This window comes from Bufo gargarizans, chromosome 3 (genome assembly GCF_014858855.1).
Source record: "Bufo gargarizans isolate SCDJY-AF-19 chromosome 3, ASM1485885v1, whole genome shotgun sequence".
Lineage (NCBI taxonomy): Eukaryota > Metazoa > Chordata > Amphibia > Anura > Bufonidae > Bufo > Bufo gargarizans.
This window is the reverse complement of record NC_058082.1, coordinates 233,577,198-233,604,277: the sequence shown is the minus strand read 5'-3', so window position 1 is coordinate 233,604,277 and position 27,080 is coordinate 233,577,198. Positions and strand designations below refer to the sequence as shown.

The 27,080-nt window shown below is 41.2% G+C and overlaps 1 protein-coding gene across 1 annotated transcript in view; it reads right to left on the bottom strand.

Moving 5' to 3' along the window:
• The window catches only part of ITGBL1 (integrin subunit beta like 1), a 500,642-nt gene that overhangs the window by 270,041 nt on the left and 203,521 nt on the right, over window positions 1-27,080 (bottom strand). Inside the window, exons 6-7 of the mRNA XM_044286160.1 lie at window positions 24,721-24,861; window positions 15,979-16,125 (exon numbers count right to left, since the gene is read on the bottom strand). Coding sequence (XP_044142095.1) covers window positions 15,979-16,125; window positions 24,721-24,861 — 288 coding nt within the window. The remainder of the gene's footprint in view (window positions 1-15,978; window positions 16,126-24,720; window positions 24,862-27,080) is intronic.

The following is a 27,080-nucleotide window of genomic DNA, read 5'->3' as shown; positions in this document are numbered from 1 at the left end:
TTGCCTCCGAGTCCGATAGTCCCAGTGAGGATGAGGATGACCCCACTTTCCTGTTGTCATCCGCGTCCTACTCATCATCTAGCGATGATGATGAGCCCCCAAGGCGGCGGAGACGCCGCCAGGTGGAGCAAGGGGACCGCTATGTTAGGGACCCTGTGGCCCACCCTAGTACGAGCAGCTCTGGGGCTCGTACTAGTTTTCCGGCCCACCAGTTAAATCCACCAGAGCCTCCTGCCGGTGAACTTGTCTGGTATACCCCAGAGCGATTTGAGCTCGTGATTCCTGATTTTGTAGGCCAAGATCCAGATTTCCACAGTAGGTTTAACGGAATATGACTTTTTTAGTCATTTTTTCAGTGACCAACTGGTAAATCTAATGGTGGAGCAGACGAACCTGTACGCCCAACAGTTCGCTGCTCAACACCCGGGCTCCTTTTTGGCTAGGGCCGGTGGCTGGACGCCGGTCAGTGCAGCCAAGATGAGGACATTTTAGGGCTTCATGCTGCATATGGGCCTAGTCAAGAAACCTAGTGTCAGGCATTACTGGAGTGGGGACGTCCTCTACCAGACCCCTTTTTACAGTACGGCCATGACACGCTCCCGGTTTGAGGCCATCTGGAAATGCCTGCATTATTCAGATAATTCAGCATGTCCCCCGAGGTGATCCTGCCTATGACCGCCTGTACAAAATCAGGCCGGTCATCGATTACTTTGGGGCCAAATTTGTACAGGCCTATATACCTGGAAGGGAGGTCGCGGTTGATGAGTCTCTCATTGCATTCAAGGGGAGACTCATTATCCGCCAGTATGTTCCCTCAAAGCGGGCGAGATATGGTGTGAAGCTGTACAAACTTTGTGAGAGTACCTCAGGGTACACTTACAAGTTTCGTGTGTACGAGGGGCGAGATTCCCGTATTCAACCCCCAGAATGTCCCCCCACTCTGGGTGTTAGCGGGAAACTTGTGTGGGACCTTATGCACCCACTGCTAGATAAGGGTTACCACCTTTACGTGGATAACTTTTATACCCCGTGTTCCAGTTCCTCACCCCCAGATCCACGTCCGCTTGTGGGACCGTGCGGAAAAATCTATGCGGCCTCCTGCCCACCCCCTCCAGGCACCTATCCCCAGGGGTGAGACCCATGCCCCTACCACTGGATTGTATTGTTGACTACAATCGGTATATGGGAGGAGTTGTTCTCTCTGATCAAGTCCTCAAGCCATATAATGCCATGCGCAAAACCCGGGCATGGTACAAAAAAGTTGCATTCTACTTGGTACAGTTTGCCTTGTACAACTCTATTGTGCTGTCCCGGTGCGCTGGCAACACAGGGACATTCCTTCAGTTCTATGAGGCAGTCCTCAAGGACCCAATCTTTTCGGATTGGGAAAGAGCAGGCCGGAGTACCTCTGGAACTGGAGGCGCCCGGATCGTCCCTGGCCAACACTTTCCAGGTGTGGTCCCCCATACTGGAACAAAGGGACGGACCCAAAAAAGGTGCAGAGTGTGTTACAGGAGGGGGATAAGGAAGGACACCACTACTCAATGTGATACGTGCCCCGATCATCCGGGCCTCTGCATTATTGGTTGCTTCAGGGAGTACCACACTTCCATGGAGTGCTAAATTTATATCCCATTGTAGAAACTGACAATAGGATAAAAAAAACTATGGTTCTCAGACTTGAAACAGCCCAAAAAATTGTAAAAACTAAAATAATTTTATAAAAGTATACAAATTAGGTATCTCTGCGTCGGTAATAATCTCCTCTATAAAAATACATCATGACCTAACCCCCCAGATTAACACGGTCCAAACAACCTTACATAACAAAAAGTTTAATAGCAAGCGATCAAAAAGTCATATACAGGTCCTTCTAAAAAAAAATAGCATATTGTGATAAAGTTCATTATTTTCTGTAATGTACTGATAAACATTAGACTTTCATATATTTTAGATTCATTACACACAACTGAAGTAGTTCAAGCCTTTTATTGTTTTAATATTGATGATTTTGGCATACAGCTCATGAAAACTCAAAATTCCTATCATGAAAAATTTAGCATATCATGAAAAGGTTCTCTAAACGAGCTATTAACCTAATCATCTGAATCAACGAATTAACTCTAAACACCTGCAAAAGATTCCTGAGGCTTTTAAAAACTCCCAGCCTGGTTCATTACTCAAAACCGCAATCATGGGTAAGACTGCCGACCTGACTGCTGTCCAGAAGGCCATCATTGACACCCTCAAGCAAGAGGGTAAGACACAGAAATAAATTTCTGAATGAATAGGCTGCTCCCAGAGTGCTGTATCAAGGCACCTCAGTGGGAAGTCTGTGGGAAGGAAAAAGTGTGGCAGAAAACGCTGCACAACGAGAAGAGGTGACCGGACCCTGAGGAAGATTGTGGAAAAGGACCGATTCCAGACCTTGGGGGACCTGTGGAAGCAGTGGACTGAGTCTGGAGTAGAAACATCCAGAGCCACCGTGTACAGGCGTGTGCAGGAAATGGGCTACAGGTGCCGCATTCCCCAGGTCAAGCCACTTTTGAACCAGAAACAGCGGCAGAAGCTCCTGACCTGGGCTACAGAGAATCAGCACTGGACTGTTGCTCAGTGGTCCAAAGAACTTTTTTCGGATGAAAGCAAATTTTGCATGTCATTCGGAAATCAAGGTGCCAGAGTCTGGAGGAAGACTGGGGAGAGGGAAATGCCAAAATGCCTGAAGTCCAGTGTCAAGTACCCACAGTCAGTGATAGTCTGGGGTGCCATGTCAGCTGCTGGTGTTGGTCCACTGTGTTTTATCAAGGGCAGGGTCAATGCAGCTAGCTATCAGGAGATTTTGGAGCACTTCATGCTTCCATCTGCTGAAAAGCTTTATGGAGATGAAGATTTCATTTTTCAGCACGACCTGGCACCTGCTCACAGTGCCAAAACCACTGGTAAATGGTTTACTGACCATTGTATTACTGTGCTCAATTGGCCTGCCAACTCTCCTGACCTGAACCCCATAGAGAATCTGTGGGATATTGGGAAGAGAAAGTTGAGATATGCAAGGCCCAACACTCTGGATGAGCTTAAGGCCGCTATCGAAGCATCCTGGGCCTCCATAACACCTCAGCAGTGCCACAGGCTGATTGCCTCCATGCCACGCCACATTGAAGCAGTAATTTCTGCAAAAGGATTCCCGACCAAGTATTGAGTGCATAACTGAACATAATTATTTGAAGGTTGACTTTTTTTGTATTAAAAACACTTTTCTTTTATTGGTCGGATGAAATATGCTAATTTTTTTAGATAGGAATTTGGGGTTTTCATGAGCTGTATGCCAAAATCATCAATATTAAAACAATAAAAGGCTTGAACTACTTCAGTTGTGTGTAATGAATCTAAAATATATGAAAGTCTAATGTTTATCAGTACATTACAGAAAATAATGAACTTTATCACAATATGCAATTTTTTTTAGAAGGACCTGTAGCCCCCAAAATAATGCCAATAAAACCATCCTCTTATCCTGCAAAGATAATCATAAGACAATCGGCAAAAAAACAAATAAAATCTGACTTTATAGATGCAAAAAAATGTTTTTGTATCAAAAAAGATAATATCGTCTAAAACCTAAATAATTGTAAAAAAGTTGACTTATTAGGTATCGCCGTGTCCGTAAGAATCTCCTCTATAAAAATACCCATTGACCTAACCCCCCAGATTAACACGGTAAAAATAAAAAAAATTCAAACGGTGCCAAAACTTTTCCATTTCAATCTGTTTTTTCTGGTAACAAAGCAAGGGTTAACAACCAAACAAAACTTAATATTTATTACCGTGATACTGCAGTTTACAGAAACACCACATTTGTGGTCGTAAACTGCTGTATCACTAACAGGCAGGGCGCAAAAGGAAAGGAACAACATGGTTTCTGGAAGGCCAATTTTGATGGCCTTTTTATTGACACCATGTCCCCTTTGAAGCCCCCCTGATGCACCCCTAGAGTAGAAACTCCCTAAAAGCGACCCCTTAAGGTATTTAAAACTTATTTTACAAACTTTATTAACCATTTAGGTGTTCCTCAACAGTTAATGGCAAATGGAGATGAAATTTCAGAATTTCAATTTTTGGTAACCTTACCTCACAAAAATGTTATATAGAGCAACCCAAAATCATATGTACCCTAAAAATAGTCCCGACAAAACCGCCACCTTATCCCGTAGTTTCCAAAATGGCGTCACTTTTAGGGAGTTTCTACTCCAGGGGTGCATCAGGGGGGTTGAAACAGGACACGGTGTAAATAAACCGGTCCATAAAAATCAGCCCTCCAAAAACCACACGGAGCTCCTTTCCCTCTATACCCCGCCGTGTGGCCGTACAGTAGTGTATGACCACATATGGGGTGTTTCTGTAAACGGCAGAATCAGGGCAATAAAGATACAGTCTTGTTTGGCTGTTAACCATTGCTTTGTTAGTGGACAAAATGGGTTAAAATGGAAAATTTGGCAAAAAATGAAATTCTCAAATTTCATCCCCATTTGCCAATAACTCTTGTGCAACACCTAAAGGGTTAACAAAGTTCATAAAATCAGTTTTGAATACCTTGAGGGGTGTAGTTTCTTAGATGGGGTCACTTTTATGGAGTTTCTACTCTAGGGGTGCATCAGGGGTCTTCAAATTGGACATGGTGTCAAAAAAAGTCGAGCAAAATCTGTCTTCCAAAAACCATATGGCGCACCTTTCCCTCTACGCCCTACTGTGTGGCCGTACAGTAGTGTACGACCACATATGGGGTGTTTCTGTAAATGGCAGAGTCAGGGAATTAAAGATACAGTCTTGTTTGGCTGTTAACCCTTGCTTTGTTAGTGGAAAAAATGGGTTAAAATGGAAAATTTGGCAAAAAAATTAAATTCTCAAATTTCAGCCCCATTTGCCAATAACTCTTGTGCAACACCTAAAGGGTTAACAAAGTTCATAAAATCTGTTTTGAATACCTTGAGGGGTCTAGTTTCTTATATGGGGTCACTTTTATGGAGTTTCTACTCTAGGGGTGCATCAGGGGGGCTTTAAATGGGACATGGTGTAAAAAAAACAGTCCAGTAAAATGTGCCTTCCAAAAACCATATGGCGCACCTTTCCCTCTACACCCTACTGTGTGCCGGTACAGTAGTTTACGGCCACATTTCTGAAAACTACAGAATCGGGGCAATAAATATTGTGTTTTGTTTGGCTGTTAACCCTTGCTTTGTTAGTGGAAAAAATTGATTAAAATCTATCTCCATTTTATCTCCATTTGCCATTAACTCTTGTGGAACACCTAAAGGGTTAACGATGTTTGTAAAATCAGTTTTGAATAGCTTGAGGGGTGTAGTTTCTAGAATGGGGTCATTTTTGGGTAGTTTCTATTATGTAAGCCTCGCAAAGTGACTTCAGACCTGAACTGGTCCCTAAAAATTGGGTTTTTGAAAATTTCTGAAAAATTTCAAGATTTACTTCTAAACTTCTAAGCCTGGTAACATCCCCAAAAAATAAAATATCATTCCCAAAATGATCCAAACATGAAGTAGACATATGGGGAATGTAAAGTAATAACTATTTTTGGAGGTATTACTATGTATTATAGAAGTAGAGAAATTTAAACTTGGAAATTTGCAATTTTTTACAAATTTTTGTTAAATTTTGTATTTTTTTATAAATAAAAATGATTTTTTTTAACTTCATTTTACCAGTGTCATGAAGTACAATATGTGATGAAAAAACAGTCTCAGAATGGCCTGGATAAGTCAAAGCGTTTTAAAGTTATCACCACTTAAAGTGACACTGGTCAGATTTGCAAAAAATGGCCTGCTCCTTAAGGTGAAATAAGTCTGTGTCCTAAAGGGGTTAATAAATATACATTTAAAATAGAAAACCTCTCAGAAGAATATAGCATTACATCATAGACTGTCACATAATATACCAATCACAGAGAGTCTGGGCAACGGACTGGTGGCGCCACCTCATATGGAACCCACATCACAGGGATTTCATTTGGAGGAGACACCAGGACGAGAAATTGAATCATTGGACCCTTTTCGGACTGTCTCCCATATACTATACTACCCCCTGAAGAACTGCTGAAAGTACTGGGGAAACGAAGCGTTGGGGATTGTTTTGTTTGTGTCCTTTGAGATTCACTGAAATGGGACTATATTTTTTTTGTGTTTCTTGGGACTGCCCTATCTACAAGTCAAAATTTATTAGAATTTTTGGTTTGGGAATAACATTGATTTTTAACCACTTCAACCCCGCTAGCTGAAACCCCCTTAATGACCAGGCCACTTTTTACACTTCTGCACTACACTACTTTCACAGTTTATTGCTCAGTCATGCAACTTACCACCCAAATGAATTTTACCTTCTTTTCTTCTCACTAATAGAGCTTTCATTTGGTGGTATTTCATTGCTGCTGACATTTTTACTTTTTTTGTTATTAATCGAAATTTAACTATTTTTTTCCAAATAAATGACATTTTTCACTTTCAGCTGTAAAGTTTTGCAAAAAAAACAACATCCATATATAAATTTTTCGCTAAATTTATTGTTCTACATGTCTTTGATAAAAAAAAAATGTTTGGGCAAAAAAAAATGGTTTGGGTAAAAGTTATAGCGTTTACAAACTATGGTACAAAAATGAGAATTTCCGCTTTTTGAAGCAGCTCTGACTTTCTGAGCACCTGTCATGTTTCCTGAGGTTCTACAATGCCCAGACAGTAGAAAACCCCCACAAATGACCCCATTTCGGAAAGTAGACACCCTAAGGTATTCGCTGATGGGCATAGTGAGTTCATAGAACTTTTTATTTTTTGTCACAAGTTAGCGGAAAATGATGATTTTTTTTTTTCTTACAAAGTCTCATATTCCACTAACTTGCGACAAAAAATAAAAAATTCTAGGAACTCGCCATGCCCCTCACGGAATACCTTGGGGTGTCTTCTTTCCAAAATGGGGTCACTTGTGGGGTAGTTAAACTGCCCTGGCAATTTAGGGGCCCAAATGTGTGAGAAGTACTTTGCAATCAAAATGTGTAAAAAATGGCCTGCGAAATCCGAAAGGTGCACTTTGGAATATGTGCCCCTTTGCCCACCTTGGCTGCAAAAAAGTGTCACACATCTGGTATCGCCGTACTCAGGAGCAGTTGGGGAATGTGTTTTGGGGTGTCATTTTACATATAACCATGCTGGGTGAGAGAAATATCTTGGCAAAAGACAACTTTTCCAATTTTTTTATACAAAGTTGGCATTTGACCAAGATATTTTTCTCACCCAGCATGGGTATATGTAAAATGACACCCCAAAACACATTCCCCAACTTCTCCTGAGTACGGCGATACCAGATGTGTCACACTTTTTTGCAGCCAAGGTGGGCAAAGGGGCACACATTCCAAAGAGCACCTTTCGGATTTCGCAGGCCATTTTTTACACATTTTGATTGCAAAGTACTTCTCACACATATGGGCCCCTAAATTGCCAGGGCAGTATAACTACGCCACAAGTGACCCCATTTTGGAAAGAAGACACCCCAAGGTATTCTGTGAGGGGAATGGAGAGTTCCTAGAATTTTTTATTTTTTGTCGCAAGTTAGTGGAATATGAGACTTTGTAAGGAAAAAAGAAAAAAAATGAAAAATCATCATTTTCCGCTAACTTGTGACAAAAAATAAAAAATTCTAGGAACTCGCCGTGCCCCTCACGGAATACCTTGGGGTGTCTTTGGCGATACCAGATGTGTGACACTTTTTTGCAGCCAAGGTGGGCAAAGGGGCACATATTCCAAAGTGCACCTTTCGGATTTCGCAGGCCATTTTTTACACATTTTGATTGCAAGGTACTTCAGGGGGTGACAAGGGGGTGATCAGGGAGTCTATATGGGTGATCACCCCTCTGTCATTGATCACCCCCCTGTAAGGCTCCATTCAGACGTCCGCATGTGTTTTGCGGATCCGATCCATGTATCCATGGATCTGTAAAAATCATACGGACGTCTGAATGGAGCCTACAGGGGGGTGATCAATGACAGGGGGTGATCAGGGAGTGTATATGGATGATCACCCCTCTGTCATTGATCACCCCCCTGTAAGGCTCCATTCAGACGTCCGCATGTATTTTGCGGATCCGATCCATGTATCCATGGATCCGTAAAAATCATACGGACGTCTGAATGGAGCCTTAAAGGGGGGTGATCAATGACAGGGGGGTGATCAATGACAGGGAAGTGATCAGGAAGTCTATATGCGTGATCACCCCCTTGTCATTGATCACCCCCCTGTAAGGCTCCATTCAGACGTCCGCATGTGTTTTGCGGATCCGATCCATGTATCCGTGGATCCGTAAAAATCATACGGACGTCTGAATGGAGCCTTACAGGGGGGTGATCAATGACAGGGGGTGATCAGGGAGTCTGTATGGGGTGATCAGTGGTTCATAAAGGGTTAATAAGTGACAGGGGGGGGGTGTAGTGTAGTGGTGTTTGGTGCTACTTTAGTGAGCTGCCTGAGTCCTCTGGTGGTCGATCCAAACAAAAGGGACCACCAGAGGACCAGGTAGCAGGTATATTAGACGCTGTTATCAAAACAGCATCTAATATACCTGTTAGGGGTTAAAAAAATCACATCTCCAGCCTGCCAGCGAGCGATCGCCGCTGGCAGGCTGGAGATCCACTCGCTTACCTTCCGTTCCTGTGAGCGCTCGCGCCTGTGTGCGCGCGTTCACAGGAAATCTCGGCTCTCGCGGGAGGACGCGTATATGCGTCCACCCAGAAGAGCAGGGCCGCCGGCAGGACGCAATCCTGCGTACGGCGGTCCTGTAGCGGTTAAGGTAAGAATAGGGATTAAAAGGGTTTAGCCACGAGAAGAGGCGTCACCCCTTTCAGAGCGAGTACTCTGCCTGTAGGCAGGCCGAGCGTCCAGGGATGGATAGGGATCTATATATGTTAAAAGATGAATTTGAGGAGTTCCTTTTTTGTTGGGATACATCAAAGAGAAGAGAATACGTTATCAATCCCACCAACTCTCGATATATTCTGTAACAACCGTGAGTAAAGAGTGATCTCTGTGACCCCACCTCTCGATATATTTGTATACAGTATAGACCCAATATTGGATTCATCTGTCTGTTTCCCAGACTCTCTGTGATTGGTATACTATATGACCGTCTATGATGTAATACTATACTTCTCAAAAGAAGTTTTCAATTTTAAATGTATATTTATTAAAAGTGAAATTTTAAGTAGGGGTGATTTTTGATAGGTGCTTATTCTTTGCACATTTGACCTGCACATTATTTTGAGACATAGTGGTGTAAAACCATTAAATCCCACCGAATATATAATAAAAATAACAAATTAGTAGACTGCTACATTTACTATCCCCTTCCTGGCGCAGCCATTTCTGGTGTTTTGTTTATTTATTTATTTTTCATTTTTACTTCTGCCTTCCAAGAGCAATAACTTTTTTATTTTTTCATTCACATAGTTGTATAAAAGCTTTTTTTTTTTTTTAGGGGGGGGGGGACAAGTTGCACTTTCTAATGGCACAATTTAATATTCTATAGGTGGAACCGTGTAACTAACATCAGTTAATTTTGGCATCTATGGTAGAAGATTGCCTAAGAGATGAGATGCAGAAGTATATAGCAGTGAATAAAATGAGTAACTCATAACCAGCAGGGATTCATGCAAACAGGTCAAGCCCAACTAACATGCTTGGTTTCTATCAGAAAGTCAGTGCAAATCTGGATGTTGTCATGTGGCAGATGTGATCTATCTAGATATTGCAATCTAGATCTCGTATCACACAAGACCCTTGTGCTGAAGCTACAAATGCATGGAATAGGAGAACATGTATGTACATAGGTAAAGAACTAGTTATAGGACAGAAAATAGATTTATTACAAATGAACTGGTTATAGGACAGAAAAGAAAGTTTTGATCCATACTGAAAATGGGCTGAAGTCAGCAGCAGGGTACTACAGGGATCTGTGTTGGGCCCAGTTCTCTTTAATCTCTTTATCAATGATCTTGTGAATGGGATTGAGAGTAAAGTGTCAGTTCTTACTGATGACACAAAAACAATGTAGGATACTTAAAACCCAACTTGATTGTCAAATATTGCAGAAAGACTTAGATAAGCTGGCAGCATGGACAAGATGACGGCATATGAATTTTAATGGTGATAAATATAAAGTAATGCATCTAGGACACAATAATTGTATGGCTGCATATATATATATATATATACAGACGTGGACAAAATTGTTGGTACCCTTTGGTCAATGAAAGAAAAAGTCACAATGGTCACAGAAATAACTTTAATCTGACAAAAGTAATAATAAATTAAAATTCTATAAATGTTAACCAATGAAAGTCAGACATTGTTTTTCAACCATGCTTCAACAGAATTATGTAAAAAAATAAACTCATGAAACAGGCATGGACAAAAATGATGGTACCCCTAACTTAATATTTTGTTGCGCAACCTTTTGAGGCAATCACTGCAATCAAACGCTTCCTGTAACTGTCAATGAGACATCTGCACCTCTCAGCAGGTATTTTGGCCCACTCCTCATGAGCAAACTGCTCCAGTTGTGTCCGGTTTGAAGGGTGCCTTTTCCAGACTGCATGTTTCAGCTCCTTCCAAAGATGCTCAATAGGATTGAGGTCAGGGCTCATAGAAGGCCACTTTAGAATAGTCCAATTTTTTCCTCTTAGCCATTCTTGGGTGTTTTTAGCGGTGTGTTTTGGGTCATTGTCCTGTTGCAAGACCCATGACCTGCGACTGAGACCAAGCTTTCTGACACTGGCTAGTACATTTCTCTCTAGAATTCCTTGATAGTCTTGAGATTTCATTGTACCCTGCACAGATTCAAGACACCCTGTGCCAGACGCAGCAAAGCAGCCCCAGAACATAACAGAGCCTCCTCCATGTTTCACAGTAGGGACAGTGTTCTTTTCTTGATATGCTTCATTTTTTCGTCTGTGAACATACAGCTGATGTGCCTTGGCAAAAACTTCGATTTTTGTCTCATCTGTCCACAGGACATTCTCCCAGAAGCTTTGTGGCTTGTCAACATGTAGTTTGGCATATTCCAGTCTTGCTTTTTTATGATTCGTTTTCAACAATGGTGTCCTCCTTGGTCGTCTCCCATGTAGTCCACTTTGGCTCAAACAACGACGGATGGTGCGATCTGACACTGATGTTCCTTGAGCATGAAGTTCACCTTGAATCTCTTTAGAAGTCTTTCTAGGCTCTTTTGTTACCATTCGGATTATCCGTCTCTTAGATTTGTCATCAATTTTCCTCCTGCGGCCACGTCCAGGGAGGTTGGCTACAGTCCCATGGATCTTAAACTTATGAATAATATGTGCAACTGTACTCACAGGAACATCTAGTTGCTTGGAGATGGTCTTATAGCCTTTACCTTTAACATGCTTGTCTATAATTTTCTTTCTGATCTCTTGAGACAGCTCTTTCCTTTGCTTCCTCTGGTCCATGTCGAGTGTGGTACACACCATATCACCAAACAACACAGTGATTACCTGGAGCCATATATATAGGCCCAATGGCTGATTACAAGGTTGTAGACACCTGTGATGCTAATTAGTGGACACACCTTGAATTAACATGTCCCTTTGGTCACATTATGTTCTGTGTTTTCTAGGGGTACCATCATTTTTGTCCATGCCTGTTTCATGAGTTTATTTTTTTACATAATTCTGTTGAAGCATGGTTGAAAAACAATGTCTGACTTTCATTGGTTAACATTTATAGAATTTTAATTTATTATTACTTTTGTCAGATTAAAGTTATTTCTGTGACCATTGTGACTTTTTCTTTCATTGACCAAAGGGTACCAACAATTTTGTCCACGTCTGTATATATATAAAGACTGGGGACATCAGAACAAAAAAAAGAACTTGGGTATTCTAGTTACAAGTAAGCTAAGCAGCAGTACTCAATGTCAGGTAGCAGCTGCTAAAAAAAAAATATATATTTTAGGGTGTATTCAGGGGCGTAGCTATAGGCTCATGGGCTCAGGTGCAAGAGTTGAGTTTGGGCCTTCCTTAGCCTCAATACCGTTTCCTAACACCACCAGACCCCTGCACGCCCACCATGCTCAATGGCAGGCGTGATGACGTCATCAAGCTGGCTAGGCACGGTGACATAATGATGTCACACCGCTTGAGATTTTATCCGGTTTCTGTAATGAAGATGGCCGCAAAGGCCTTATTTCACGCAAATGAATGAGGTATGTTTTTGCCGCTATTTCAGGAAAAATAAATTTATCACCGCAATGCGAAAGGAAATTCAGCTTCACAGCAAATCAGATCGAAGTTAATTAGTTCGGCTTTGATTCACTCAACACTAAATATCACCAAAGCAGCCGTTTTTATAAACCCGCCCCCCCCCCCCCCTCCCAGTATCAGTGCAGCACAATGCACATGTCTGCACATTTCAAATGGTGAACTCTGAGTCTGCACAACTGCCTTCTTAGTGATCCACACAAGAGTGAAATATTATGGCATACAGTATGCAACAAATGGTGCAATCCACGCAGAGCCAACAGCATAATAAATGGTACACATCAACATAACCACATGCCCAAACACCCTTATAAATGCTTGCTGCTCGTGTTAATGGAGGCACTCCCATTTACAACCAGTACCCAGGGCACGTAGCTCACCAAGACCCTGTGGCTGTGGCCTTGGTGATATATTCCAAGACTGTGGCTGTACCATATCTGAAATTGTACCAATTTCCTAGATGGAGTAGAAGGAATAGTGGTCTGCTCCATGGACGATAATGAGGTATCAGTTCAGTGTTGGCTTGGAAGCATGCTCTGCTTATAGGTTATATAGTATCCATTATTTATATAATGGAGCAACAAACTAGATTTAACATCAATAATAGGCATTTAAACCATTAATGACCTTAAGATTTTCCTTTTTTGCGTTTTCGTTTTTACCACCCCGCCTTCCCATAGTCCAAACTTTTTTCTTTTTCCATTCACATATCCTTATGAGGGCTTATTTTTTGCGGGGCAAGTTGTACTTTTTAATGGCACTATTTACGGTTGCATACCATGTAGTAGGAAGCGGAAGAAAATTCCAAATGGGGTAGAAGTGGGAAAAAATGCAATTCTGATAAAGGTTTTTATTTTTATTTTTTACACTGTACACTATGCGGTAAAAGTGACCTGCTATCTTTATTCTCCAGGTCAGTACGGTTACAACGATGCCACACTTGTATAATTATCCTTGCGTTTTAATAATGAGAAAAATTAAAACCTTTGAGGGAAAAAAAAAAAAATTATAACCATATTCTGACCCCTATAACTTTAGTAGTTATGTGTTCAGGGCTGTGTGAGGGCTTTTTTTTTGCAAGGCGATCTGTTCTTTTCATTGATACCAATTTAAAGTGTGTGTGACTTTTTGATCACTTTTTATAAAAAAATTAAAATGGGTAGTTGAAGTGACAAAAAATGGCAAATTTCCGTATGCTATTAATATTGTTAGTTTTGAATTGTATGGGCATTTTCATGCTGAATTGCCCATGATTTTTTTTTATATTGGTTAAGTATTTTTATTTTAAGAAAAGGGGGGTGATTTGAACTTTTTTTTTATATTTGTAAAAATGGCTTCCACCCAGCAGTGTGTTCGGTGACATCACTCCAGAACTCCAGAAAATGCGTTTGCCCTGCGCGATTAAGCATAACTGCTCCGATGCTCAAGTCAGGGGGGCTGCCTGGGTGATAATGGGGATATGTCCGGGTTCAGCTCTGAACCCGGACAACCCCTTTAAGGGGTTAAAGAGGCATTTGCTTCAGAAATTGGTTATCTTTGTAAAATGAATATTCACAGAAAGCAATTTTTTAATGTTTAGGTGCTTTTTTTTTGGGTAGGACTATACAATTGATAATATAATGCAAGGTATTGTCCTTCTTTAGAAGTCAGCACAAATGATAAAACCTTCTATGTAGATAGGTAGCCCATTGTCAGTTTACCGCTCCTGTGTGAGGAAGATGTTATCCAAAGGGTTCTCTTCACTATAATAATAATAATAGGTGTAGAATTGGAATAACAGCATGACAACTCTATTGTTTTCCTGATAGGCCTGAATAAAGATGCTTTAAAAACAAGCATTGTACTTATCAGTATAATGTGTGATGGTCTAATTGAGTCACTACAAGGGGTTTCTCTCTGGTCGCAGTGGTGGTCTGAAAGTTTGCTGTGCTGAAAATCCAAACAAAAAGGAAGTTATAGAGCCAGGACAGGAAGTAGAATACATGGTGTGACTTCAAAAAAAATTGCATCCCAAAAAAATCAATTTGTATAAAAACCGCTTAGATGGTCATTTATTATCCTGAAATACAACTATATTTGGTGTATTACAGGTGCAGATTGCAGCGCAATCTGCAATTTTTCCCCGCTCACGCCAAGTCTAAAAAAGAGGGCATGGGCAGGGAAGGGACTGGCCTGGAGGCCCATTTTATTCATAATTTTCTACGCCTGTTTTAGGTGTAGAAAATGGTCTAAATGTAAGACAGCAAGGAAGCTGGCTTATTTTTATACTGGTGCTGGATGCGCCTCTTCATAACGTCAGCGTATCCACCTCCAGATATAGGGGTTGCTGAGACCAGCATCCACAACATTGGTCTTAATAAATGACCCCCATAGTATATTCATATAAAGGTTGTTAATACGTGATTAAAAATATTGTGATGGGTATATACCTTTAAGCAGAGACAAAACACGGAAGGTTAAGGATAAAATGTAAAAAAATAAAAAATATTATCTGCTATGAAAAGTCTCCTACAAAGGATTAAAGCTGCCTCCATAGAAAGCCACATGAAGTAAATCAGAGCTATCCTTAAAGCAATTTAGACAAGTGCAGAGAGTGAAAAAGAGTTCGTAAAAGTCTAAAAATGTAATCCATTTTCAGTCTTAACAAAAGCTGACGGCATGGGGGAAAGAGTGTCTCAAGTAGGCTGGTGCTCCAAAATGATAAGGTCATGATATTCTTAGAAAAAATGTTGACTTCATTGAAAAGACATAATACACAAGACAACTTTCTAGAACTGGTAATTGTACAGGACCAGTAAACAAAACACTTAAAATATATATTACGATAAAACGTCATATTTGTTGCTCTGTCTTATAGTTCTTAAGGCCGGTGTATTATCTTTATCTATTTAGAAATCCTTGTGCTTTGTATTGAACTTAATAGAATTTTGTCAAACCTATTGTAATACCTTTCATGTACTGCATACCACTGGGATGGGGACGTGGCCTGATGCAAGACTTCAAAGTAGTGTATTTCTTGTGTTTCTCATACAGTCTACATCTAGAAAATCTAATTCATAAATAGGTTTTGTGGCATTTGGCAAGTTTCATTGGAATTCTGTATTATGACGCCTAACACAATAGCATAACATATTTTGCAGAATCGTATGTATTTTAGAATAACCATTATTGTCCCTCTCTTAAAATAACCACATTTCCAAATACTGTAACACACCCCTGAGCAAACCAGCAAACCTACCAGGAGCACTTTAGATGAAGTGTCTTATAGCTGTACATATAGCTTGTTTTCTGGCAAAAGCATTACTTTGTTTTCAGACGCAGAAGAATTCTACAGAATTTGTCTTCATTTGTAGTGAGAGCAGCACGACCAGTGAAGTTGCCAATTTGCGTAAACGTTCGTTATAGGACATTAATTAACAATGAAAGGTAATGCTATTGGTATGATAAGCAATAGGATTTCTATAGGCTATGGTCTGGTTGCTTTGCCTACATCATGGCACACTCCTGTGATATGTCTATTACACATACTGATGCTAAAGTGCTATGGTGACCTTGGAGGGACCCACTGAATATAAATCGATATACACACTCCTTATAGCACATATTTCTAATAACATCTTGTATACTGTAGATCTTTATTCTGTTAACTTACCTCTCCCAGAGCATGGCAGCGAGGAGCTTCCCTGGCATCTTTTCTTGCTTTCTTCTGCTGAGAGGTGGCAGGACCGTGGATGTTCACACTTTCTTCCAGTCCAACCTTCTTTACAATCACATAGTCCACAGTTACATTGCCCATGACCTGCACCATTAATCACATTACCATCAAGCATTCTCCAAAAAACAATACAGTACTATCCAAAATAGAGTACCACATTAATTTAGAATGTGACATTCATTTATAAGAAAGTAGATAGATCCTCACTGCACAAGTTATACATCGATTAAATAGAATTAGTTTAAAGGGATCATCCCATGACTAATATAAAATATGCAAATCAGACATCATACAGTACATGACAATCTCTTTCTAATAAAGCTAGAACCAGCCCTGTACCTCACATGGATGCAGAGATCTCCCCATTGATTGCTCTGCTAGATTTATATCAAGCTGAAAGCTCAAGGGGAGTGACTTTTCTGCTGCAGATAAGGGGGCGTGTCTCAGTTCTCCCTATCACAGCTCAGGAGGCAGTTGAAGGATTAAACTGAGCATGTGTGGCCATCTCAGGGAGCAGGTCAAAGAAATAAGAAAAAAATCTAACTTCAGGTGGTGCTATACTGATATATTGAATAACTCAGTGTCTATGCTAAATGTTTAATTACATGCAAATACAAAAGTATTCAGATGTACAGTGCTGCCCATAATTATTCATACCCCTGGCAAATTTTTACTTTAAGTTACTTTTACTCAACCAGCAAGTAATTTTTTGATGGGAAATGACATAGGTGTCTCCCAAAAGATAATAAGACAATGTACAGAGGCATTATTGGGGGGGGGGGGGGGGGGGGGACATTTCTCAGCTTTTATTTACATTTGAGCAAAAAATACAAGATGTTCCACATTTTCCGTGGAAAATCTCAGAGGACGTGGTCAGAAGCCAAAAGTGACACCTGTGCTGGCCAGGAGGATAGTTAGAGAGGTGAAAAAGAATCCAAGGTACACCACCAAGGCCATTCTGGTAAATCTGGGCTCTGCTGGTGGCAATGTCTCAAGGCAGACAATCCAACGGACACTGCACAATGCAGACCAAGGAGGACGCCACTTCTACAGATAAGGCACACAAAAGCTCGCTTGGCCTTTTCAAAAGCTAATCTGGACAAAGAAGACTTCTAGTCTTCTGTGTTATGGTCAGATGAAACAAAAATTGAAATGTTTGGTCACAATGATGTTTCCTTCATTTGGCGTAAAACAGGAGAAGCCTTCAACCCAAAGAACACCATCCCCACTGTCAAACATGGTGGTGGAAACCTAATGCTTTTAGGAAGGGGTTTCAGCCAATGGACCAGGGAACCTAATCGGCACCATGAAAAAAGAGCAATACATGAGGATTCTCAACGACAACATCAGGCAGTCTGCAGAGAAACTTGGCCTTGGGCACCAGTGGACATTTCAGCATGACAATGACCCAAAACACACAGCAAAAGTGGTGAAGAAATGGTTAGCAGACAACAACGTTAACGTTTTGGAGTGGCCCAGCCAGAGTCCAGACTTGAATCCAATTGAGAATCTGTGGAGGGAGCTCAAGATCAGGGTGATGGCAAGAAGACCCTCCAACCTGAAAGATTTGGAGCTCATTGCTAAAGATGAGTGGGCAAAAATACCTGTGGAGACATGCAAAAAGCTGGTCTGCAATTATAGGAAACGTTTGATTGCTGTAATAGCCAATAAAGGCTTTTCTATTGATTATTGAGAAGGGTATGAATAATTTTGGACTGGACAATTTTTGCTCAAATGTAAATAAAAGCTGAGAAATGTTTTTTTCCACAATAATGCCTCTTGTACATCGTCTTATTATCTTTTGGGAGACACCCTATGTCATTTCCTAGCAAAAAATTACTTGCTGGTTGAATAAAAGTAACTTTAAGTCAAAATGTGCCAGGGGTATAAATAATTATGGGCAGCACTGTAGGAGCTGGTTTGAAATCTGTAGAATATTTTTTTGTGGGACAACCCCTTTAAGCTAGTCTTCTAGTATCGCTAATGGGCCACAGTCATGTTACAATATACCATAATTGCAGCACATATTATTTGGTCCAAGATATCTTAGCAATGAAGCTTGCTGTCATTCGTAGATAGAATATTGAAATTAGTGCTAGTATAAAGCTGTAGCCTGCTCTTCCTGCAATTTTTGGAGGCCATTTGGCACGAGGAGAGCTAAAATACAGAGTGGGCTCAGCATGCATTTGAAACCTGCATTCCTTGAACACTGGAGGCAAGTATGGCATCGGAAGAGGTAGTATTTATTGTAGGTTGCTGTCCTAAAGAGATTGCCTTGCTGGTGGCGGACAGGCACAAGTAGTTTTGTACAAAAAGTATTTGCCAAGAATCTTACATTTAGAAGTAGCATTAGCATATTTTCTATAGTGATTATGGCACAATTGTATTTACTTTATTATCTGTGTTTGCAGAGAGCTGTTGCATTGTGTTTGTTTTTGCTTTTGAGCTTTCAGCTATGGCAACATGCACCTGCGCGTGTGATGTGTCTGACTAATCCCGATTTTTTTTCTTTGGAGAATATTGAAAAGGTACAGTAGATATTCATGTACAATTTTAGAGTTTACGTCTAGATATTTTCTACTAAAGTTGGGTAACTGCAAATATAATCACAACAGGATAACTACAAGCATTGTAATATCCTATATGTCAGTGATGGCGAACCTTTTACAGACCGAGTGCCCAAACTGCAACATAAACCCACTTATTTATCGCAAAGTGCCAACACAGCAATATACCTTGAATACTACAGTCCAATATAGAATATCTTCCATGTACTTTATCATTTATCTATAATAGCCTGCCTACATTCAGTGCACTGCCTGTGCTGTTCATGGTGCACCCTGCACTAATGACTGACAGGAGAAGTCTAAGTCATATTGGTACAACATAGCCGTTTTCCAGGGTGTGGGTGCCCACAGAGAGGGCTCTGAGTGCCGCCTCTGGCACCCGTGCCATAGGTTCACCATCACTGCTATATGTAAAATGGTATCAGAGAAGAACATATGCAAAGCACCTGGCCACCATTTCTACCTTACACTATCTAGCAGCTTCTATGCTTTATACATATTCTTTTCACTAAGGAAATTGGAAGCTTACTGTATGCAGGAGTAAGGCCCCTTGCAGACGAGTATGTCCGGATTAGGTCCGGATGCATCCCAGTGCATTGCGGCAAACCCGCGCGAGTAGGTATGCCATTGCAGTCAGTTTTGATTGCGCGCGGGTGCAATGTGTTTTGCACGCAAGTGATAAAAAAAAACTACTGTGGTACCCAGACCCGAACTTCTTCACAGAAGTTCAGGTTTGGGTTAGTTGTAGTGTAGATTGTATTATTTCCCCTTATAACATGGTTATAAGGGAAAATAATAGCATTCTGAATACAGAATGCATAGTACAATAGGGCTGGAGGGGTAAAAAAATTTTTTAACTCACCTTAATCCTCTTGTTTGCGCAGCCGGCATCTCTTCTGCCTTCATCAGTGAGCAATAGGACCTTTGATGACGTCACTACGTTCATCACATGATCCATCACCACGGTGATGGATCATGTGACGAGCGTAGTGATGTCATCAAAGGTCCTATTGCTCACTGATGAAGACAGAAGAGATGCCGGCTGCACGAACAAGTGGATTAAGGGGAGTTAAAATTTATTTTTATTTTTTTACCCTTCCAGCCCTATTTTACTATGCATTCTGTATTCAGAATGCTATTATTTTCCCTTATAACCATGTTATAAGGGAAAATAATAATGATCGGGTCCCCATCCCGATCGTCTCATAGCAACCGTACGTGAAAATCGCACCGCATCCACACTTGCTTGCGGATGCTTGCGATTTTCACGCAACCCCATTCATTTCTATGGGGCCTGCGTTACGTGAAAAACGCACAAAGAGGAGCATGCTGCGATTTTCACGCAATGCACAAGTGATGCGTGAAAATCACAGCTCATGTGCACAGCCCCATAGAAATGAATGGGTCAGGATTCAGTGCGGGTGCAATGCGTTCAACTCACGCATTGCACCTGTGCGGAATACTCGCCCGTGTGAAAGGGGCCTAAGTAGGGAGCATAGCAGTCATAATGTCTGCTTGAAGCCATACTTTTAAAAGAGCAAAACCTATTTCCAACTTCAGCTCTGTATAGCAACATAAAAGATATAGTATATATCGGCATTAAGAGAGGCATGGGGGGTTTTGGGTGTCAGGGCCGGGTAAGTAAGGGTTACAGGGAGCGAGCGGGGCAGGAGTTGGAGAGGGAGGGGTAGAGGTAATAAAAGGGGGCGGGCGCATGCGGACCAGCGCCATTTTGCAGGAAGAGCAGGAGAGAGGACATCTCCCTCCCACACTCCCTTTGTTTTTCTGTTAGGGTGAATAGCGTTTTAGTGATGTTGCGGCAATTGAGGCGGGGGAAGGTCATAGAAGCTGGTGGACTTGGATGGTGTGGAAAATGGGAGGGCCTCCAGGAGGGGGGCTGGACTCTCATAGTTGGGGCATTTTGTTTCGTTCAGAGAGACGTCCATCAGTTGGTGTCTCCTAGCTGGAGTTTTGCGGCTGGAGGCAAGATGGAAGTGCCGGGTTGGCGTGTTTTTTATACATATATGTTTAGAAATTTGGGGCTTCTATGACCTCCCTCGTCAGGGGGTATGTCAATGTTATTGTTATATATATGTTATGTATTTATTTATTTTATTAATAAACGGCTGCTGTGGCCGATTTAATCCAACACAGTCTGTGAGTGTTCATTTTGGGTAAGAAGGGGTTGGGGGTAGTTTTTTTTTATTATAGTGGGGCAGGAGGCCCTGGCGAATAACCAATAACCCAGTCATGTACTCTACACTGAAATAGGAGAGGGATATTGTAATGCACAAAGGGTTAAGCCATTCGCAGGAGGTGGCAATGTAGGCCAAAGGTCTCTGAAAGTGGGTAGATTAGAAAACATCAAGCCCGTCTCAGCTATGTATACCTAAATAAAAGATGCACTTTTTAGGGGGAAAAAATCTGCCTAAAAAGTGCTCAGACACATAGCTCTCACTATCCAGTAGGAGATGCATTCTCCAACTAATTGCAGCTTGAGGATCTTTGATGATGACCCAGTGGTTGGAGCCAGACCAGGAAGAGCCTGCTGTGAGTGTCAGTGTACAGGAATGTGTGTGTTTTTATTAATAGTTTGTGGGTGTCAACTGTGTATGCAGCAGAGCTGTGTGTGTCAGCTGTGTATGAGGCAGTGCTGTGTATGTAGCAGAACTATGTGTGTGTCAGATGTGTATGCTGTAGTGTTGTGTGTGTCAGCTGTGTATAAAGCAGTGCTGTGTATGTAGCAGAACTATGTGTATGTCAGATGTGTATGCTGTAGTGTTGTGTGTGTCAGCTGTGTAGGAGGCAGTGCTGTGTATGTAGCAGAACTATGTGTGTGTCAGATGTGTATGCTGTAGTGTTGTGTGTGTCAGCTGTGCATGCAGAGCTGTGTGTGTGTGTCAGCTGTGTATGAAGCAGAGCTGTGTGTGTCAGCTGTGTATGCAGCATAACTATGTGTGTGTCAAATGTGTGTGCTGCAGTGTTGTGTGTGTCAGCTGTGTATGAAGCAGTGCTGTGTATGTAGCAGAACTATGTGTGTGTCAGATGTGTATGCTGTAGTGTTGTGTGTGTCAGCTGTGCATGCATCAGAGCTGTGTGTGTGTCAGCTGTGTATGCAGCATAACTATGTGTGTGTCAGATGTGTGTTCTGCAGTGTTGTGTGTGTCAGCTGTGCATGCAGCAGAGCTGTGTGTGTGTCAGCTGTGTATGAAGCAGTGCTGTGTGTGTCAGCTGTGTATGTAGCAGAACTATGTGTGTGTCAGATTTGTATGAAGCAGTGCTGTGTGTGTATGTGTAATATGTGTACTGCAGACCTGTCTGTGTATAATATGCATACTGCACTGCTGTGCATATGAACAAGCACTACAGAGCAAGGACAGGAGGCACATTTTCTCAGATACATTTAAGGAGGTGACCACATGAGCCATTGCTGTTAGTTACAATGGTCAGCAGATGACTAAGGTTAACAGGAGCTGACTGTAAACTACAGGGAGTGCAGAATTATTAGGCAAATGAGTATTTTGACCACATCATCCTCTTTATGCATGTTGTCTTACTCCAAGCTGTATAGGCTCGAAAGCCTACTACCAATTAAGCATATTAGGTGATGTGCATCTCTGTAATGAGAAGGGGTGTGGTCTAATGACATCAACACCCTATATCAGGTGTGCATGATTATTAGGCAACTTCCTTTCCTTTGGCAAAATGGGTCAAAAGAAGGACTTGACAGGCTCAGAAAAGTCAAAAATAGTGAGATATCTTGCAGAGGGATGCAGCACTCTTAAAATTGCAAAGCTTCTGAAGCGTGATCATCGAACAATCAAGCGTTTCATTCAAAATAGTCAACAGGGTCGCAAGAAGCGTGTGGAAAAACCAAGGCGCAAAAAAACTGCCCATGAACTGAGAAAAGTCAAGCGTGCAGCTGCCAAGATGCCACTTGCCACCAGTTTGGCCATATTTCAGAGCTGCAACATCACTGGAGTGCCCAAAAGCACAAGGTGTGCAATACTCAGAGACATGGCCAAGGTAAGAAAGGCTGAAAGACGACCACCACTGAACAAGACACACAAGCTGAAACGTCAAGACTGGGCCAAGAAATATCTCAAGACTGATTTTTCTAAGGTTTTATGGACTGATGAAATGAGAGTGAGTCTTGATGGGCCAGATGGATGGGCCCGTGGCTGGATTGGTAAAGGGCAGAGAGCTCCAGTCCGACTCAGACGCCAGCAAGGTGGAGGTGGAGTACTGGTTTGGGCTGGTATCATCAAAGATGAGCTTGTGGGGCCTTTTCGGGTTGAGGATGGAGTCAAGCTCAACTCCCAGTCCTACTGCCCGTTTCTGGAAGACACCTTCTTCAAGCAGTGGTACAGGAAGAAGTCTGCATCCTTCAAGAAAAACATGATTTTCATGCAGGACAATGCTCCATCACACGCGTCCAAGTACTCCACAGCGTGGCTGGCAAGAAAGGGTATAAAAGAAGAAAATCTAATGACATGGCCTCCTTGTTCACCTGATCTGAACCCCATTGAGAACCTGTGGTCCATCATCAAATGTGAGATTTACAAGGAGGGAAAACAGTACACCTCTCTGAACAGTGTCTGGGAGGCTGTGGTTGCTGCTGCACGCAATGTTGATGGTGAACAGATCAAAACACTGACAGAATCCATGGATGGCAGGCTTTTGAGTGTCCTTGCAAAGAAAGGTGGCTATATTGGTCACTGATTTGTTTTTGTTTTGTTTTTGAATGTCAGAAATGTATATTTGTGAATGTTGAGATGTTATATTGGTTTCACCGGTAAAAATAAATAATTGAAATGGGTATATATTTGTTTTTTGTTAAGTTGCCTAATAATTATGCACAGTAATAGTCACCTGCACACACAGATATCCTCCTAAAATAACTAAAACTAAAAACAAACTAAAAACTACTTCCAAAAATATTCAGCTTTGATATTAATGAGTTTTTTGGGTTCATTGAGAACATGGTTGTTGTTCAATAATAAAATTAATCCTCAAAAATACAACTTGCCTAAAAATTCTGCACTCCCTGTATTAATCCCCCCAATGCAAGATCCTAAACTTATTGACTTTGACCCCACCACTCCATTGAAACACCAGGGAAGGTTTAATATGTAGAAAATAATGTTTCTAGTTTTATGTTATCTAAACCTGTGGTGCATCTTATAGTCAGGTGCGTCATATAGTCCGATAAACCACCAAGAGTTCAGCAGCTCCACTGATTTCTATAGCAATCAAAGCCCTTATAGTGGCGGTGCCAGCAGTGTTGGGCCCTGACATATGGGTCCCTTTTAAGCCAATAAAAACGGAATTACTGCAGCACTCTGTCTTTTTCTTCCAAAAAGCTTCAATTTATTTCACCAAGACACGTGCTACTATTTAACATGCTAGAATTGCTTTTTCAGCCACTTCCATTGTCAGAGCCATATGTATACCGTAGGTGGAATATATGATAGCAGAGTTGTGATATAAGGGTTTGTAAAATAATGGATGCATGGTACAAAGCTCTGGCGTTCAGGCCTGTGCTCTGTTGGCTTCCCTATGATAGAGGGATTGTATGCATCTCTACATAGCTAGAATGAAGAAATAAATTAATCATGTGCATAAAGCATTTACTAAATATTAATGACAAATTACAGGGCTGGAATTATTAAAATATTCAAGGAATTATTTAACATGGCATTTCCTGTTCACAGGATTAAATTACTTCTGGAGAGATTCTGAATACTTATTAAAAGGTGCAGTAAAGGATATGGGCTCCTGTAATTGCTTTCCATGGCTCTGCCCAGGTGAGGCAACAGCATAGGTCCTGGTCCTGCTGGCCGACAACATCACCAGCAGTAGTATGGACACCCTGCTATCCATCTTTTTCTAATTTCTCTATATTTTACCAGCAGATAAACCACAATATATGGGTGTAAGGGGAGAAAACTTTTCTTAGACATGAAGGAACACAACAAGACGTCTCCAATAGATAGACAAAATCTTAGCAGCTTACAGCACTTTCATTCTCCATGCCACCACTACCAAACATCATTTCAATGCAAGTCCCCGAGCACTACTTACAGTATGAATGTCAAAGACTGTACCTTACCTGAGCAGAAGTCATCAGAATACCGGTCATAGACTGCCTTACAGTTCCTTTCATCACATTCACAGGTGTCACCATGAATGTCTCCCCAGTCACCAGTTGGGTCTACATCATGACATGTACATTCACCACAAATGCATGTTCCTTAGAAAAAGAAACAAAAGGAAAGATTAGTAATCATAAGTGCTAAATAAAATATTTAAAAAACACTGTCAGGATCAACCTTATTTAACCAGACATGTTTCCTGGTAGGGTTGATCCTGCTGGTTAAAATTACATCTATCTTGCAAAAATCAGTTGGAGCGTTTCCGAGGGGAAACAAATAAGTTTATTCTATTTTTTATGCAAATTAGGCCTTCGGTGCACTGAGGGGTGTGGACTGAGGAGCAAGAAGAAGCTAAGCCCCACCCCTCTTTGCATGAAGCCCTTATTTGTCAATAATTTTCACAAGAAAGATATTATTTTAGCCCCTTCACTACAAGCCACTTTTCGCCTTAAATCCCAGGCCGATTTTTGAAAATCTGACATGTCATAAAAATCTGACGCAACATAAAAATGTGGTAATAACTTTGGAACACTTTTACTTATCCAAGCCATTTTGAGATTGTTTTCTCGTCACATATTGTACTTCATGACAGTGGTAAAATAGAGTCAAAATATTTCATTTTTATTTATAAAAAAATACAAAAGCTTAGAAGTTTAGAAGGAAATCTTAAAATTTTTAAGAAAATTTCCAAAACCAGGACCAGTTCAGATATTAAGTCACTTTCTGGGGCTTACATATTAGAAACCACCCATAAATGATAGAAACTACACCCCTCAAGCTATTCAAAAATGATTTTACAAATGATATTAACCCTTTAGCTGCCCCACGAAAATTAAAGGAAAATGGAAATGATATCTCAAAATTTGACCTTTTTTTAGCATATTTTAAATTGCAATCTATTTCTTTTGCAACACATCAAAGGTTAACAGCCAAACAAAACTCAAAATCTATTACCCTGAATCTAGAGTTTACAGAAACACCAAATGTGTGCTCAAAAACTGATGTATAGGCACACAGCAGGCTTCAGAGTGGAAGAAGCACCATATGGCTTTTGGAGAGCGGATGTGGCCCCACAGTGGAATCCCCCAAAACGGGACCCCATTCTAGAATTTACACCCCTCTAAAATATTTCAAGATGTGTAGTGAGAATGTTGTCATCAAAGGTGATTCATGGAATTGGCTGTGGAAATAAAAAAATATTTTTTTTCCAGAAAAAATGGACTTTAGGCCCAAATTTTTCACTTTCACAAGGGGGTACTGGGGAAAATGCACACCCTAATATATTTCCAATTTTCTCCTGATTACAGCAATACCCCATATGTGCTTGTATACTGCTATATGGGCGTACCACAGGGGTCAGAAGGAAAGGAGCACCAAATGGCTTCTGGAAGGAAGATTTCCCCGGAATAATTGACAGGCGCCATCTTGCAAATGAACACACCCTGAGGTACCCCTAGAGTGGAAACCCCCCAAAAGTGACCCCATTCTGGAAACTACACCCCTCAAGGAATATTTCAAGGTGTGTAGTGAGCACTTTTACTCATCAGGCTTTTCACAGAATTAGGAAACGCTTGGCTGTGAATTTTTTTTATTTTTTCTAGAAAAAGTTGTTTTACACCCACATTTTCACTTTCACAAGGGGTAACATGACAAAATGCACCCCACATTTTGTTACCCATTTCCCCCCGAATACTGCAACACCCCATATTTACTCAAAAAATTATGTTTGGGCGCATAGCAGGCTTCAGAGTGAAAGGAGCATCATATGGCTTTTGGAGAGCGGATTTAGCTGGAATGGTAATTGGGAGCTATGTCGCATATAAAGGCACCCTGAGGAGGCCCTACAGTGGAAACCCGCAAAAAGTGACCACATTCCAGCAACTACACCCCTCAAGGAATATTTCAAGGTGTTTAGTGAGCACTTTGACCCATCAGAAATACTTGGCTGTGTGAAAATGAAAAATTTTAATTTTTTCCAGAAAAAGTTGCTTTACACCCACATCTTTCGTTTTCACAAGGGGTAAAAGGACAAAATGCACCACACTTTTTTTTACCCATTTCCCCCAAATACGGCAACACCCCATCTGTGCTCAAAAAATTACTTATGGGCACATAGCAGGGCTCTAGAGTCAAACAGCAAAATATAAATTTTGCTGAGAGGCCTGAATAGCAGACATTGATTTTAGGTGCCATGTCGCATTTAAACACTTCATGAGGTCCCCAAAAATTAAAGAAGTGACCCCATTTTTGAAAGAGCACCTCCGTACAAACATTTTAAGTGGTAGAAAAGGGTACTCTTCAGCAAACAGGTGTCTCA